At 47.3% G+C, this 14,143-nt stretch overlaps 1 protein-coding gene across 1 annotated transcript in view; it reads right to left on the reverse strand.

Moving 5' to 3' along the window:
- Positions 1-5,313, reverse strand: part of LOC134934074 (olfactory receptor 10A7-like) — a 31,222-nt gene extending 25,909 nt beyond the window's left edge. The window contains exon 1 of the mRNA XM_063929584.1: positions 4,806-5,313. Coding sequence (XP_063785654.1) covers positions 4,806-5,313 — 508 coding nt within the window. The remainder of the gene's footprint in view (positions 1-4,805) is intronic.
- Positions 5,314-14,143: the final 8,830 nt, after the last annotated feature.

A 14,143-nucleotide genomic window follows, 5' to 3' on the forward strand; every position in this document is an offset into this window, starting at 1 on the left:
TGTCAATCTTGTCCTTGAAATAGGAAGCAAGATCTTGCGCACTGACAGTGGCTGGTGGGTTGTGTGAGGGAGGGACAAGAAGTGATTTAAATGTATTAAAAAGCCGCTTGGGGTTAGAGGCTTGAGGAGAGATGAGAGATTGAAAATATGTTTGTTTGGCAGTGTTCAGAGCATTACGGTAAGAGTGGTACACGGTCTTATATGTGAGACAGTCACTTGAACTTCGAGATTTACGCCACTGGCGTTCTACTTTACGTGAGAGTTTTAGCTTTTTTAGCATAGCAGGGCTGCACAAGCAATCGCAGCCCTGCTTTGCTAAAATACACTCCCCAATAGGCGTCGTCTAGTTGATCGCACGAGCAGCAAAAAGTTGCTACATGCAATCAACTCGGTGTGACCCCCATGGTCTGTTACAGACCCTTCCACCATACCAGTGGCGTAAGTTTGTCACAGTTGCCCGGAGGCAAGATAAATATTGGTGCCCCCCTATTTCCTATATTAAGATAAATATATGTATGTATGTGTTTGTGTGTGTGTGTGTGTGTGTGTGTGTGTGTGTGTGTGGAGTGTTCTGAAAAAAATGTATATACTGTATTTATACATTTTATTGTCTTTTATTTTAAATCACACCTTTCTTAGCAGTCATACCCCGGATTAGAACCCATGACCTTTTACACTAACAGCAGAAACTTTACTGATGGAGTTATTTGCTCCTGTAGAGGAAGCATGAGAATTCTAACTATATGAAGTTACGTGTAATTGTCAGAGAAGTATCTTCATATAGTTAAAATTCTCATATTTCCTATACAGGAGGAAACAGCTTCATCAGTAAGGTGTCTGTTTCCAGTGTAATAGGTTGTGGTTTCTAATCATGGGTGTGATACTTGTAAAATGTGTATATTCAGTATAATTAAGAGGGTGTGATTTGTAAGGTGCAGGGACCAGTGAGGAAGTCGGCCACTGAAAAGACAGCGACAGCTATCAATTAACTTAATTCAATGGTGTTGTAAGAGGTGCGGCGGTGCGTGTGGTGGTACCTGCTGCCGTGCAGGTGTAGCTTCAGTACTCACCAGGCGCCGCTCTCTCTCACCTTCAGGTACCGGAACCTTCAACGGACCTGGCAAATCTTCAGGCGGACCCGGACACGACGACCTAGGAGGAAGGAGATTGCTGAGTGCCGTCCTCCTAACTGTGGACCGAAACGCCCTCCGGCCCCGATGAAAATAGTGCTTTCGGGCTAGGTGAGGGTCATCCCAGGCGTCCGCCTCAGAGCCCGAATTTCACCTATTGGCACTCTCGCACCAGGTGGAAATTCTACCTTGCACCGGCGTGCAAGGCTCACCGTTCGCCCTGAAGGAAGGGAGACAGATAGGGACACACACAGAAGGAACACACAGACCGATGTTACTCACCGTCCTACGTCTTGTACTCCGATCTTCTCCACTTACAGGTCCCTGTAAGGAAGCAAAGAGAGAAACAGCCGTGCAGGGCCTCACTATAACCTAGTGTGCATCCGCTACACTAACTACATAAACAAAGCCCTCAAACTGGCTCAAGTGTGGGTGGTGCAACACAAACTATGCACAAACTCTAAACAACACTTAGCCCTGCACGGTAACAACACACATATCAGAGTACAACATCAAACGGTGCGGTTCCTTTAGATCCCTACCTGCGCTCTGGGGGGTGGACGCCGCACAGCCTACCCACCTCCTGTACACCTCCGGGGGCTCAGGTCAAGCAGACCTGCCTACCTAATCACCTCAGGGTGGCCTGGACCTAGTGCCTAGTGCCACCTTTATTCACCTCGGGGGGGGGGGGGGACTTCTTCACTGGGCCTAGCGCCCCCTGACTGCGCACAGGCCATAGGCCTGACTTCACCCACGGGCCTAGTGCCCGCCTAACTCGTCACTCGTGGGTGACCTGGGCCTGGTGCCCAGGGTCACCTTATGTTACCCTATTCGGCCAAAGTACACTAGGGCCTAATGCCCTCTAATGTCCCACAGGCCTATTGCCTGATGTGCCACTCGGGCCTAATGCCCGCCTATCAGGGCCACGGGCCGGGGGGTCCCCCGATTACACATGGCCGACGGGCCTGGAGGGCCCGCCTAAACATGCCCACGGGCCAGGAGGGCCCGACTAAATGCCCCCACGGGCCAGGAGGGCCCGACTAAATGCACCCACGGGCCAGAAGGCCCGACTATGTGCCCACGTGCCGGGAGGGCCCGACTACGTTCCCACAGGCTGGAAGGGCCTGACTGTGCCCACGGGCCTAATGCCCGAACACCCGGTGGTCTAGGGAGGAGAGAAGGGGGGGCACCTTAGAAGGGCCTACCTGCGGTGGAGAAGGCTGCAGTGGGGAACTGCACAGCTCAATTGCTTCCAACCACTGAAGCGCTTCTCGGCCTGGATGAGCTCTTCTGCCGCTGGCCCGTCCTGGCCAGCGGCGCCGCCGACTCCTCGACACATCCAGCTGCCGCTGGACATCTTCTTCCCGGAGCCTGGGGTCTTCAGGCCTCTTCCGCGGCCACCCGAGCTCTTCGGCGCTCTTCCGCGCGCCCTCCGTCGTCGGCTCCCGCAAGGCGTCTTCTTCCTTCACCCTCCCGCGCGCGGTCTTTTCTCCTGGCTCCCACCCGGCATCTGACGTCAGATGCCGGGGGCGGGGCCTGTGACGCGGCGAGCGCCGATTGGCTCGCCGCGCCCGCCTCCGATTGGCCGGCGCCCCGCGAGCCGCGATTAGCTCGCGGACGGCGCCGGATTTGAAAAGACGCCGGCGGCGCTTCTCATTGGCGGCCCAAGCGGCGCCAAGTTCAAAGCGCCACCGCGCCACTACCCGCCGCCAGCCTGGTGCAGGGAAACATCTGATCCCTGCACCAGACACCCGCCACCGCACATCCAGCGCTGGGGACAGACAAGCTGCCCCAGCGCTGTCCCCAGCCAGGGACAGCACCACCGATGTGCCCACAGGGCACATCTCTACAGTGTCACAGAATGGGAGGAGAGGTGCCCTCCTTTAGAGCAGGAGCCCGGCGGCAGATGACTCCGCTGCCTCCCAGAGTTCTGCCTCTGCACCATACTCATTCTAACCCAAAATTGATTTGTTAAATTTATAACTTTGACTTTAACCAGTTCTCTACCCATGTACATATTTTTCTTCCCAGGTTTATTACTCCTAAAATACATATGTCACTTTTACCATATAATGACCATTATTAATTGCTTTTGTAAAATTCAAATGTATTACTTCAATTTTACCGTTTAATTGCTTTTGTAAAATTAAAATGTATTACTTCAATTTTACCGTTTAATTGCTTTTGTAAAATTCAAATGTATTACTTCAATTTTACAGTTTAATTGCCTTTGAAAAATTCAAATGTATTACTTCAATTGCACTCCCAAGATCCAGTAAGAAATTACCTCCTCTTAAAATGTAATCATATTTGTTATGCATGACCACAAATTCATACAATCAAGGTGACATAGTTTAAATAAATTATTTTTTAAAATCTTGTCCCACAGAATCCTTTCAAATAATCAGCTGTTGGCAGGTCAAAAATGTCCTTAATTCTGTTTTTTCCTTTTGAAAATATAATTACTGCATCTTATTACCACAAGTCTAGTTGCAATAACCCTGTTATGAGAGAAATCCTAAATTTAAGAAGTAGGAGTCTATTAAATACTTAGCCACCTTAGCTCAAATGGGTGCATGCTATCTGGGTTGAGTATTTTATCTGTTTTAATCTTACTTAGGTATTACTACACCTCTTCCTAGTTTAGACAAGTAACTTTTTTTTAAAATGTTTTTTATTAGTTTTAAACACAGACAAAGCCAAGAACAGTAGTACAATATACAGGTTATATCCAAGAAAGTTGACTGAATAGAGTAACCAGCACAATTTATATAATGCAATAACCGTACAATGGGATATTCAGTTTACTAATCATGAACTACCGAATTCGGCGACGAACATACTGTATATAGACCAAAGAAAGCAACAGATAGAGCAAGTAAGAAAGTAAAACAAGAAGATAAAAAAACAATTCAGTGACACAAATGGGGAGACATACAGACACGGGCCAGATTCTACTTATAGAAGTGTTCCTAAAAAGGCATAGTAAAGCATAGATATAAAGTAGAATAAGAAATATCAAATGTAATCAGGTAGCATCAGATTGTGGGGAACGCAATTATGACAGATCTGCAGAGCCAGTAATAGCCATAGGTAATCCTCTCCGCATATTCCTTCCATTTCAACCAATTTTTCCACACCGAGGGAGGCGATATTGAATATATACCTCCTGCTGTTTCAAATAAAAAATGCTTATGGGTATTAATGACAATAACTTGGATGGTGGGTATAGTCTGTGATTTCCACAACTGTCCAATTGCCGCCTTGGTGGATATGAGGACGTGGCCAGCTACATATCTGTCACACCGCAATAGTTCAAACAGTGAATAATGAAATAAAGCAAACATAGGGTTCATTGGCACTTCCACCCCCAACACCTCTCGGATAAAAGAAAACACTTTGGTCCACAGCAGTCTCAAAGCCTGACAGTCCCAAAAAATATGCAAAATATTACCCACATGGCCGCAGTTTCTCCAGCACAGCCGGGAGACCGAGGGCCAATGCTATGAAGCTCCTGCAGAGTAAAGTACGCCCTTTGGCATAATTTAAAGTACATTTCAGAATGTTGGAGGCATTTCAAAATCTTAAAGCACGTTGAGGAAATGGAGTCCCACTCTTCCTCTCGCAGTACTATACAGAGGTCTCTTTCCCATTTCAGCTGTGAGGGAGTCTTACCCTGTTTAGACAGAAGAATAATGTACTGATACCATTTAGAAATCCCACCCCAATGCTCAGGGGAAGACAGTCTAATACGTAAAGAAGCAGGAAGGGGGACAGGACCCACAGATTCGCCGGCACAGGACTGAAGCCAATGTCGTATCTGCAAATATTTAAAGAAGTCCTGCTTTGAAATACCTGAATGACTTTGTAGTCCAGAGAAGGGCACCAAACCTCCCTCCGAGCATAGATCCCTCAAATGCACAATCCCAGCATCCATCCAAGCATCCAACACAAGATTAGGTATGATACGAGCGATAGTTCCAATATGCAGATTGGCTGACGGCAACGAAACAGTCGAGTCAGATGCAACAGCAGCCTGCCAAAGCTTCAAGGTGCATCTAACCGCTTCCCCCGGGCCCTGCCATTTTGGGACACTATGGGCGGGCAATAAAAAAAGATCTCTCATGTCTTTCAGATCCAAAAAGGACAGTTCAATGAGGACCCATGGTTTAGGATTGTGCATATTGAACCAATATCGAGCCTGACTGAGAAGGCAGGCAGAATGGTACACCTCTAAATTAGTTCAGGCCACACCTCCAACAGTCTTAGGTAACATTAAAAACTGTCTAGCAATACGGGGCCTAGACTCCTTCCATACATATTGGGAAATGATCTTGTTAGCCCTTATGGCAAGAGGTTTGGTGAAATTATGAGGGATAGCCCGGAACAGGTATAGAAGTTTAGGGAGTAAAATCATCTTAGTTGCAGAGATGCGTCCTAACCAGGAAATTTTATGAAGGAACCATTCTTTGATTAGTTTTTCAAAGGTGCTGAAAAGGGGCAAATAATTACAGTCATACAAGTCTCTGTCTAAAGAGAGATGAATACCCAAGTACTTGATAGATCTCTCTTGCCAAGCGTATCGATATCTGTCTTTAAGCAAGGTCACAGTGCGCAGTGTAGTGTGTAGCAGTAGAGCTTCGGTTTTGGAAGTATTTAACTTGTAGTAGGAAATTCTGGAATACCAGTCCAGGATAATATGGAGAGCGGGCAGAGAGGCGTCAGGGTGGGTTAAACAAAGTAAAATGTCGTCAGCGAATAAACTGATCTTGTGAGTCAGACCTCCTATCTCTGGACCTGCAACTGTCGGTTCAGATCTAATGGCTTCGGCTAAGGGTTCGATAGCTAAGGCGAATCTGAGAGGTGACAGGGGGCAACCCTGTCTAGTGCCGTTCGAAATATCAAAGTCCCCTGACAAACAACCATTGACAAACACCCTTGCAGAGGGGGCAGAGTATAAAGTAAAAATAGAGTCCAAAAACCTCCCAACAAACCCAAATTTATCCAGAACAGCTCTCAAATATCCCCAGTGTAGTCTATCAAATGCCTTTTCGGCGTCCAGGGAAAGTATGAGAAGGGGCGTTTTATGTACATCACAATATTCCAGAATGTTATATACTCTCCGAGTGTTGTCCGGGGCCTGCCTGCCCAGGACAAAGCCAACCTGGTCAGCAGCTATGAGAGAAGGGAGCAGCGGAGAAAGGCGATTGGCGATAAGCTTTGCAAAGAGCTTAACATCTGTGTTCAACAGAGCTATGGGACGGTAGATTTGGACGGACGCGGGGGGTTTACCAGGTTTAGGAATAGCAACTACAGATGTGTCCACTATTACCTTTCTGAAAACAGAGCTATGGTAGTAAATTTGGCATGACATATATTCCTTGTGCTTTTGTGCCGTCATATTGTGCCGTGACAATTCGTGACAATTGATAGTTTCACCACTGGGTGGCCAGTGCATCACATAACATAGCTTTGCACTAACATTGCTGTTAAATAGACACTGTAATCAGTATGGCCAGCTTTAAAGTCTAATTGCTAATTGTGTAGGTGTGAAAATCTCAGTGTGAGAGGCCTTTGAAGTAGACTCCTTGGGGGGTACAGATTTTATCCTGGCTGGGGGATGTTACTATCAGTGACGTGCGGTGGGCACGTCCCTGCTTACTACAGTATACAGTATGTTGCTCAAAGCACAGAGGTGAATGAAATCTAAAGTGAAATTAAATAATAAGTTAATAAAAACCTTAGTGCTATAGAGTAAAAGAACATATTATAAGATTTTGCAATGATAAAATATTTCCAAATAAAGGGCCTCATTACGAGTTGATCAGATGAAGATGCTTTTTTCAGCCCGTGCGACAAACTAACCTCCGCCTATGGGGGTTGTTTTTTTTCCCATACCAAGGCTTTGATCACTTGTGCAGGCCTGTTATGGTAAAAAATGTTGTGCAGTTTCTAAGTAGTTCAGGACTTAGGGGGTCATTATGACCCAATCGCAGCGTGTTGTCGTTCGCACAGCTGCAATCAGGTCCCTACTGCACATGTGCGACGGCCGCTATGCGCACGCACGGCCATCGACGGGAAACGACACTGGAACCGAAAAAAGCGATCGCTGCAATCGCACAAAGATTGACAGGCGGAGGGGGTACCTGGGCATCAACTCACCGTTTGCAGCCGTTTTCAGGGGGAGGGGGGGGGAAGAAAACGCGGGTGTAGTGAGAGAAACGCAGGCGTGTCCAGGACGGGTGTTTGACGTCAGAGCCAGGACCGAACAGGCTGAAAACGTTGCAGCAGGTAAGTAAGTCACCGGCACCCCTGCACTGAGGACACCGCCGGCACTGCCCACACTGCCGGCACCCCTGCACTGGGGATGCTGCCAGCACTCCTGCGCTGAGGACACCCCCTGCACTGCCGACACTGCCGGCACTTTTGCACAGAGGACACTTCCGGCACTCCCACACTGCCTGCACCCCTGACTGCTGACACTTCTGGCACCCCTGCGCTGGGGATACTGCCAGCACTCCTGCACTGAAGACACCTCTCACACCAAGGACACTTCTGGCACTCCCACACTGCCGACACCCTTGAACTTCTGCACTAAGGACACCTCCAGTACTCCCGCACTGCCGGTACCCCTGCACTGAGGACACCACCGGCACTGCCTGCACTGCTGACACTCCTGCACTGGGGATACTGTCAGAATTCCTGCACTAAGGACACCTCCCGAACTGTCGACACTGCCGGCACACCTGCACTGGGGATACTGCCAGCACTCCTAGACTGAGGACACCTCCCGCACTGCTGGCACCCCTGCACCGAGGACACTTCAGACACTCCCACACTGCCGACACTGCCAGCACCCTTGAACTCTTGCACTGAGGACACCTCCCACACTGCCAACACTGCTGGAACCCCTGCACCAAGGACACTTCTGGCACTCCCAAACTGCTGACACCCCTGAACTCCTGCACTAAGGACACCTCCAGTACTCCCACACTGCCGACACTGCCGACATACCTGCACTGAGGACACCACCGGCACTGCCTGCACTGCTGACACTCCTGCACTGGGGATACTGCCAGAATTCCTGCACTAAGGACACCTCCTGCACTGCCGACACTGCCGGCACCCCTGCACTGAGGACACTTCCGGCACTCCCACACTGCTGGCACCCCTGAACTCCTGCAATGAGGACACCGCCCTCACTGCCGGCACTCCTGCAATGAGGACACCTTTTGCACTGCCGACACCCCTACCCTGCCGGCACACCTATTGCTAGCACTCATGGACTGAGGACACCTCCCGCACTGTAAAGCATGAAATGCCAAATATTCCATTTTTAAATTCTCTCCCTTTATTGACTTTTCACAGATCACCGGACATGAATCCTATCAAGCTAGTGTGGTCTCAAATGAAAAGTTATATTCATTCTCAATGTAAGCCAAGGACAAAAGAGCAACTGATTGATTTCATCAATACATTTTGGAAAAACGTACTTACATTGGAGACCTGTAATAATTATGTAGACCATTTATTTTCTGTGCTGCCAGTGATTATAGAAAGAAATGGACAAGCCAGCTGCATGTAATTGGAATGGATCATATTGTCAACAAAAAGAAGGTCAACAGTCATTAGGTCGACCAATATTGGTCGACAGGCCATATGTCGACACATCAAAAAAGACAGTATGCAAACGAATAATGCATAGAATTTGCATAAAGGGCCCTTTACCTATCGTACTCATCCTTTCTGCAAATGCTTGAAATATCAAAATTAGACTACCTGCTTAAATTAATTAATTTGTTATATTTTATCTGTAACATGTACTTCACCCTAGTATTACATTTGTTATGCAATCTTGAAAATTGTTTAAAAAAAAAAAGTAGTCACCTCTGCAACACTGTATACTGTAATTGTGTATGGATTGTACAAAGCATCCAAGTAATTGCATTCAGTTTTGTCTAACTTACAGTATATTTATACTATTTAGTTGGAATTATTTTATCATTGCAAAGTATTATAATATGTTCCGTTACCTTGTAGCACTATTAGGTTTTAATTAACTTATTCTTTAATGTCACTTTAGACTTCATTCACCTCTGTGCTCTGAGTAACAAATAACTCCAATTTTTGCATTAATAAACTGAGGCTCTGAATTGCTAAAAGTTCACTGTTTATTTCAAATTCCAGGACAGCAGCCCTTCCCCCACCCAGAATACATGTTACTGTGCTGTATCTCTATTCCCCAAGGAATCTACTTCAAAGGCCTCTCACACTGAGATTTTCACACCTACACAATTAAGAACTGGACTCTAAAGCTGGCAATACTGTACATCAGAACGACCTGAATACAATCACACACACATAGCGATTTGGGCTGCTTTTCTAATTGATTTGCTGAGTCACTTAGAAATACAGCACAAATCGCTATGTGTGTATGGACTATAGCGATAGTGATGTGCGTCCCTGCATGCTTGAAAGATCTAGTCATCACCCATGTTTTCTCTATTGCAAACACGGGCAGTGACAGATCGCTCAGCACACATCGCTGGTGCAGCTCTGTGTGCTGAGTGATCTTGCTGAGCCCGTGTGATCACCGATATCGCTGGGCAGAAAACCACTCAGCGCATACAAACTGAGTGATTTTCCGCCTGCCCAGCGATGTCAGCGGGAGTGAATGGTTTTGCATAGCAGGACGCTTCCTGCTGAGGTGTCCTCAGTGCGGGAGTGCCAGAAGTGTCCACGGTACCATCAACCAAGTGCAAGGAGGACATCTCCCGCACTACTGACACTCCTGCACTGGGGATACTGCCAGCCCCCCTGCACTGATTACACCACCTACACCTCTGCACCGAGGACACTACTGGCACTCCCACATGTATTGGAGATATATTAATACTTCACAATTAGCTGCCGCTGCTGATATTCCCGTGTGCCTGATGGATAAATTGCCCTGCACATATGGATGTCCATGTTGCTGCCCACGGTGCTGTTGGTGGCTAGAGGTGGGAGGAGAAGCCACCGGCATCCTTGATTCTGCTGACCGGAAGTCTGACCCGGTCACATGCTCGTTGCCAGGGGTTACATACTCGTTGCCAGGGGTTACATATGCTTTTTGCCATAGGGGTTATATGCTTAGAGCTAGGGGGTTACATGCTAATTCTGGGTAGCGCTGGGTAATGGTCTAGTAATACCCCTGGCATCTGTCTCCTATAAGGGCCGTCTTCCATGCTGTCTGCATGGAATCTGCAGCTTCCAGTAGTAGGTAGAGCCTAAGCATCTATTGTGCCGGTGCCCCCCCAGGACTCAGCCATTCCGGCTGCAGGCTTATGGCTGATCAGGCCCTGGGTCTCATGTTTCTTCACCCACTTGTATGGCAGGCAGAGCACCCAGTGACTTATTATGGAGCACAGCCCAAGCACAGGACTGATTTGTGGCAGACAGGCACAGCACCCACTTGTATGGCAGACAGAGCACTCAGTGATTTATTATGGCAACACAGCCTCAGCACTGGACCGATTTGTGGCAGACAGACGCAGCACCCACTTGTATGGTAGACACTGTCGATCTTCAGACCGGATCCCAGTGAAATATATGTGGTATTGAAATACCAAAAACTCTCTCTACTCGCACCTTAACCACCAAACAATTGCAAAAAATGACAAGTATCAATAGTGCCTTTTAGTTAGTATCATAATTTCTATATTGAATCTCTGTGTGGAGTTTGTATGAACTCTTCATCAGCACATTATCAATCACAAGGAAAAAGATTTTTTTAAACATATAGGCAACATTGAGCCAGGTACATGTTGGAAGTTAGTATGAGAGATGTATTGGAAAAATATTAATACTTCACAATTAGCTGCTGCAGCTGATATTCCCGTGTGCATGATGGATAAATTGCCCTGCACATACGGCTCATGGGGGTCATTCTGACCCGATCGCTGCTGCTGACCAGCCGCTGCGGGCCGTGTAGTAATGAGTAGCTCCCGGCCACCACGCTAAAGCTGCGCTGGCCGGGAGCTACTCCTGAAGTACAAAAGCATCGCCGCTGTGCAATACTTTTGCACTTCTGCAGGGGGGGGGGGGGGGCGTAACTGACCTGCAGGGCGGACTGGCCCTGTGCTGGGCATCCCCCACATGTCTCTGTTCCTGATCGTAGCCCTGCAAAATTTTGCAGGGTTACGATCAACTCGGAATGACCCCCCCATAGCTGCAATTTTGTTAGCAGATGGGCAAAACCATGGGGGTCATGCAGGCCTGATTGCACGCTAGGTTGTTTTGCTGAGCTGCGATCAGGACATAACTGCGCATGTGTGTGCCCCGCAATACGCAGGCGCGTTGCACAGGTACAAAGTGGATCGTTGCTGAGCAATGGATTTAATGAAGAATCCATTCGCACAGACAATCGCAAGGAGATTGACTGGAAGAAAACATTTGTGGATGTCAACTGACCGTTTTCTGGGAGTGTTTGGAAAAACGCAGGTGTGTCTATGCGTTTGCAGGGTGGGTGTCTGATGTAAATTCGGGGCAAACACTTTAGCCTGTTCGTGTCCGGAATTGACGTCAGACACCTGCCCTGCAAACGCTTGGACACGCCTGCGTTTTTCCAAACACTCCCAGAAAGCGTTCAGTTGCCACCCACAAATGCCCTCTTCCTGTCAATCTCCTTGCGATCTGCTGTGCGAATCGATTCTTCGTTAAATCCATTGCTCAGCAATGATCCGCTTTGTACCCGTACGACGCACATGCGCATTGAGGTGCATACGCATGTGCAGTTTCGACCTGATCGCAATGCTGCAAAACAACCTAGCGTGCGATCATTTCGGAATGACCCCCATGGTTTTGCCCATTTGCAAATAAAATGCTGCTAGAATCAGTTCTGAACTACTCCCTCTAGAATCTCTTTATCAGACTTTCTGCTTGCTCAGTTTCTGAAAATGCCACCTGCTGTCTGAAAAGTGGTACTGCACTATATTTCAGAGGAAATACACATGGCTTGCCGTGTATATCTTAAGAGGAAAGCTTATCTCGTGCCATGAACGGCAGGCCATTATACTTTTTTCAGAAAGGTAATAGTGGACACATCTGTATTTGTGCCTCAAGCATTTCTCTCGGAAACCTCCCCACAACCGATGCCTCATTGAAAACAGACAACAGCACAGGGGCCAAATCAGCCTTATATGATTTATAAAAATTGGAGGGGAAGCCATCAGGGCCAGGCGCCTAGTCTCTCGGGAGATCAATAATGGCTGCTTCCAGTTCTTTTATTGTCCAAGGGGAGCTAAGGGACAGGCAGGTCATGGGGTCCAGTGTCGGGAGGGAGATCTCCTTCAAGAAGGACTGAATGTCAGCTGCTCTGGGTTGGGGAGTAGTCTGGTCTGATTTTAAACCGTAGAGTCGAGAGTAATACTCTGCAAAGGTGTTAGCAATATCGTAAGGGTCAGACCCTCTAGATCCCGTGGAGGAGCAAACATAGTGGATCCTAGCTCTAGCTCGCCTACCCCGTAACTTCCGAGCCAAGAGGCGACCCGCCTTATTATCAAGTACATAAAACCCCTGGTTCAGACGAGCAATGTTACGTTGCACATCTCGAAGGGAGAAAACATTAATCTTTTCCCTAGCAGCTAGCAGAAGTTTGAAAGTAGATCTATTGAAAGGGTCAGCTTTATGCAGCAATTCAAGTCTGGCAGCCTCACTTTCAGCTAACAAGCGCTCAGCATATTGAGAGCGTTTAAGTCTGGAAGCAGTTTGAATGGCAGAACCTCGAATTACTGCCTTAAAGGAGCACCAATTATTGAAAATCGAGGTATCTTCCGGCTTATTTGTGTCTAGGTATAGCTGTATAGAATGTTGTATGGTGAGAAATGCGTCGGGGTGGTTAAGTAAAAAATTCCCCAGTCTCCAGGGCCCTGGGGAGAGTTTACATGCCTCCAGTTCCCATACTACCAATAATGGGGAATGGTCAGACCAAGTCATTGGTAATATAGTAATTTCACGAATTGCCGTCAGAGTCTCTTTATTAGTCAAGGCAAGATCTATCCTAGAATACGAGGAGTGAACATGCGAGTAGAAAGAGTAGTCCCGCATAGTGGGATGTTTAGTTCTCCATGCGTCATAAAGATCGTATTCACCCAGCAACTGGCGAAGGCCAGTCCTCCCATCCTGAGTGTTCCGATTCCCAGACATGTTACTACTAGTAGCACGAGATCTATCTAGTAGAGGATCCACAACTAAATTAAAATCCCCCAAAATCATAACATCCTCTTTAGTGTGCTTTTGTATTAAGGAACATAGTTTCTTACAGAACATAAGCTGACCAGAATTTGGAGCATAACATGATACTAAAGTGACCATAACATTTTCCAGTTATTCTATTAATATGAGATACCGACCCTCAGGGTCTACAATTTGAGACTCTAGTGTGAAAGAGCAGTTCAGGGAAAAGAGTATCGCTACCCCAGCCTTTTTAGTAGGACCATTAGCCATATAGCATGTAGGGAAATGGTTATCATGAAATCTAGGGGGGTCCAATTTCCTAAAATGGGTTTCTTGAATTGCCATCACGTTCGCCTTCAGTTTATAAAAGGAGGACAGAGCCAATTTCCGTTTCTGTGGGGAGTTCAATCCTTTAACATTTAGTGAGACTATCCTGACCATAACAAATTAAACAGGGAGCGAAATAGCCGCTGAAACCAACAGATGCCATCAGAAAAAGTACCTTAACTTGAACGGAGTGCCACAGTAGAGGCAAAACCCTGGGGGAGACACATAAGGGGAACTCACAGGGGTAGAATAAAGAGAAGCAAGAGAGAAGGAAAGGAAACAGACCCCGTAGAGATACGGAGCCATAGGAAGACGCCAAAACATCCAGCGTCTCACACTACAGAATAGAGAGGTTGGTGGCCAACCTCACCGCAACCAAACAGCCGAGGTTAGTGTATCTCAGTATTTATAAACTCACGTGACATACAAAACATACAATATAAGTGCAGGACTACAGAGACATATAATCC

This window comes from Pseudophryne corroboree, chromosome 6 (assembly GCF_028390025.1).
Source record: "Pseudophryne corroboree isolate aPseCor3 chromosome 6, aPseCor3.hap2, whole genome shotgun sequence".
NCBI lineage: Eukaryota > Metazoa > Chordata > Amphibia > Anura > Myobatrachidae > Pseudophryne > Pseudophryne corroboree.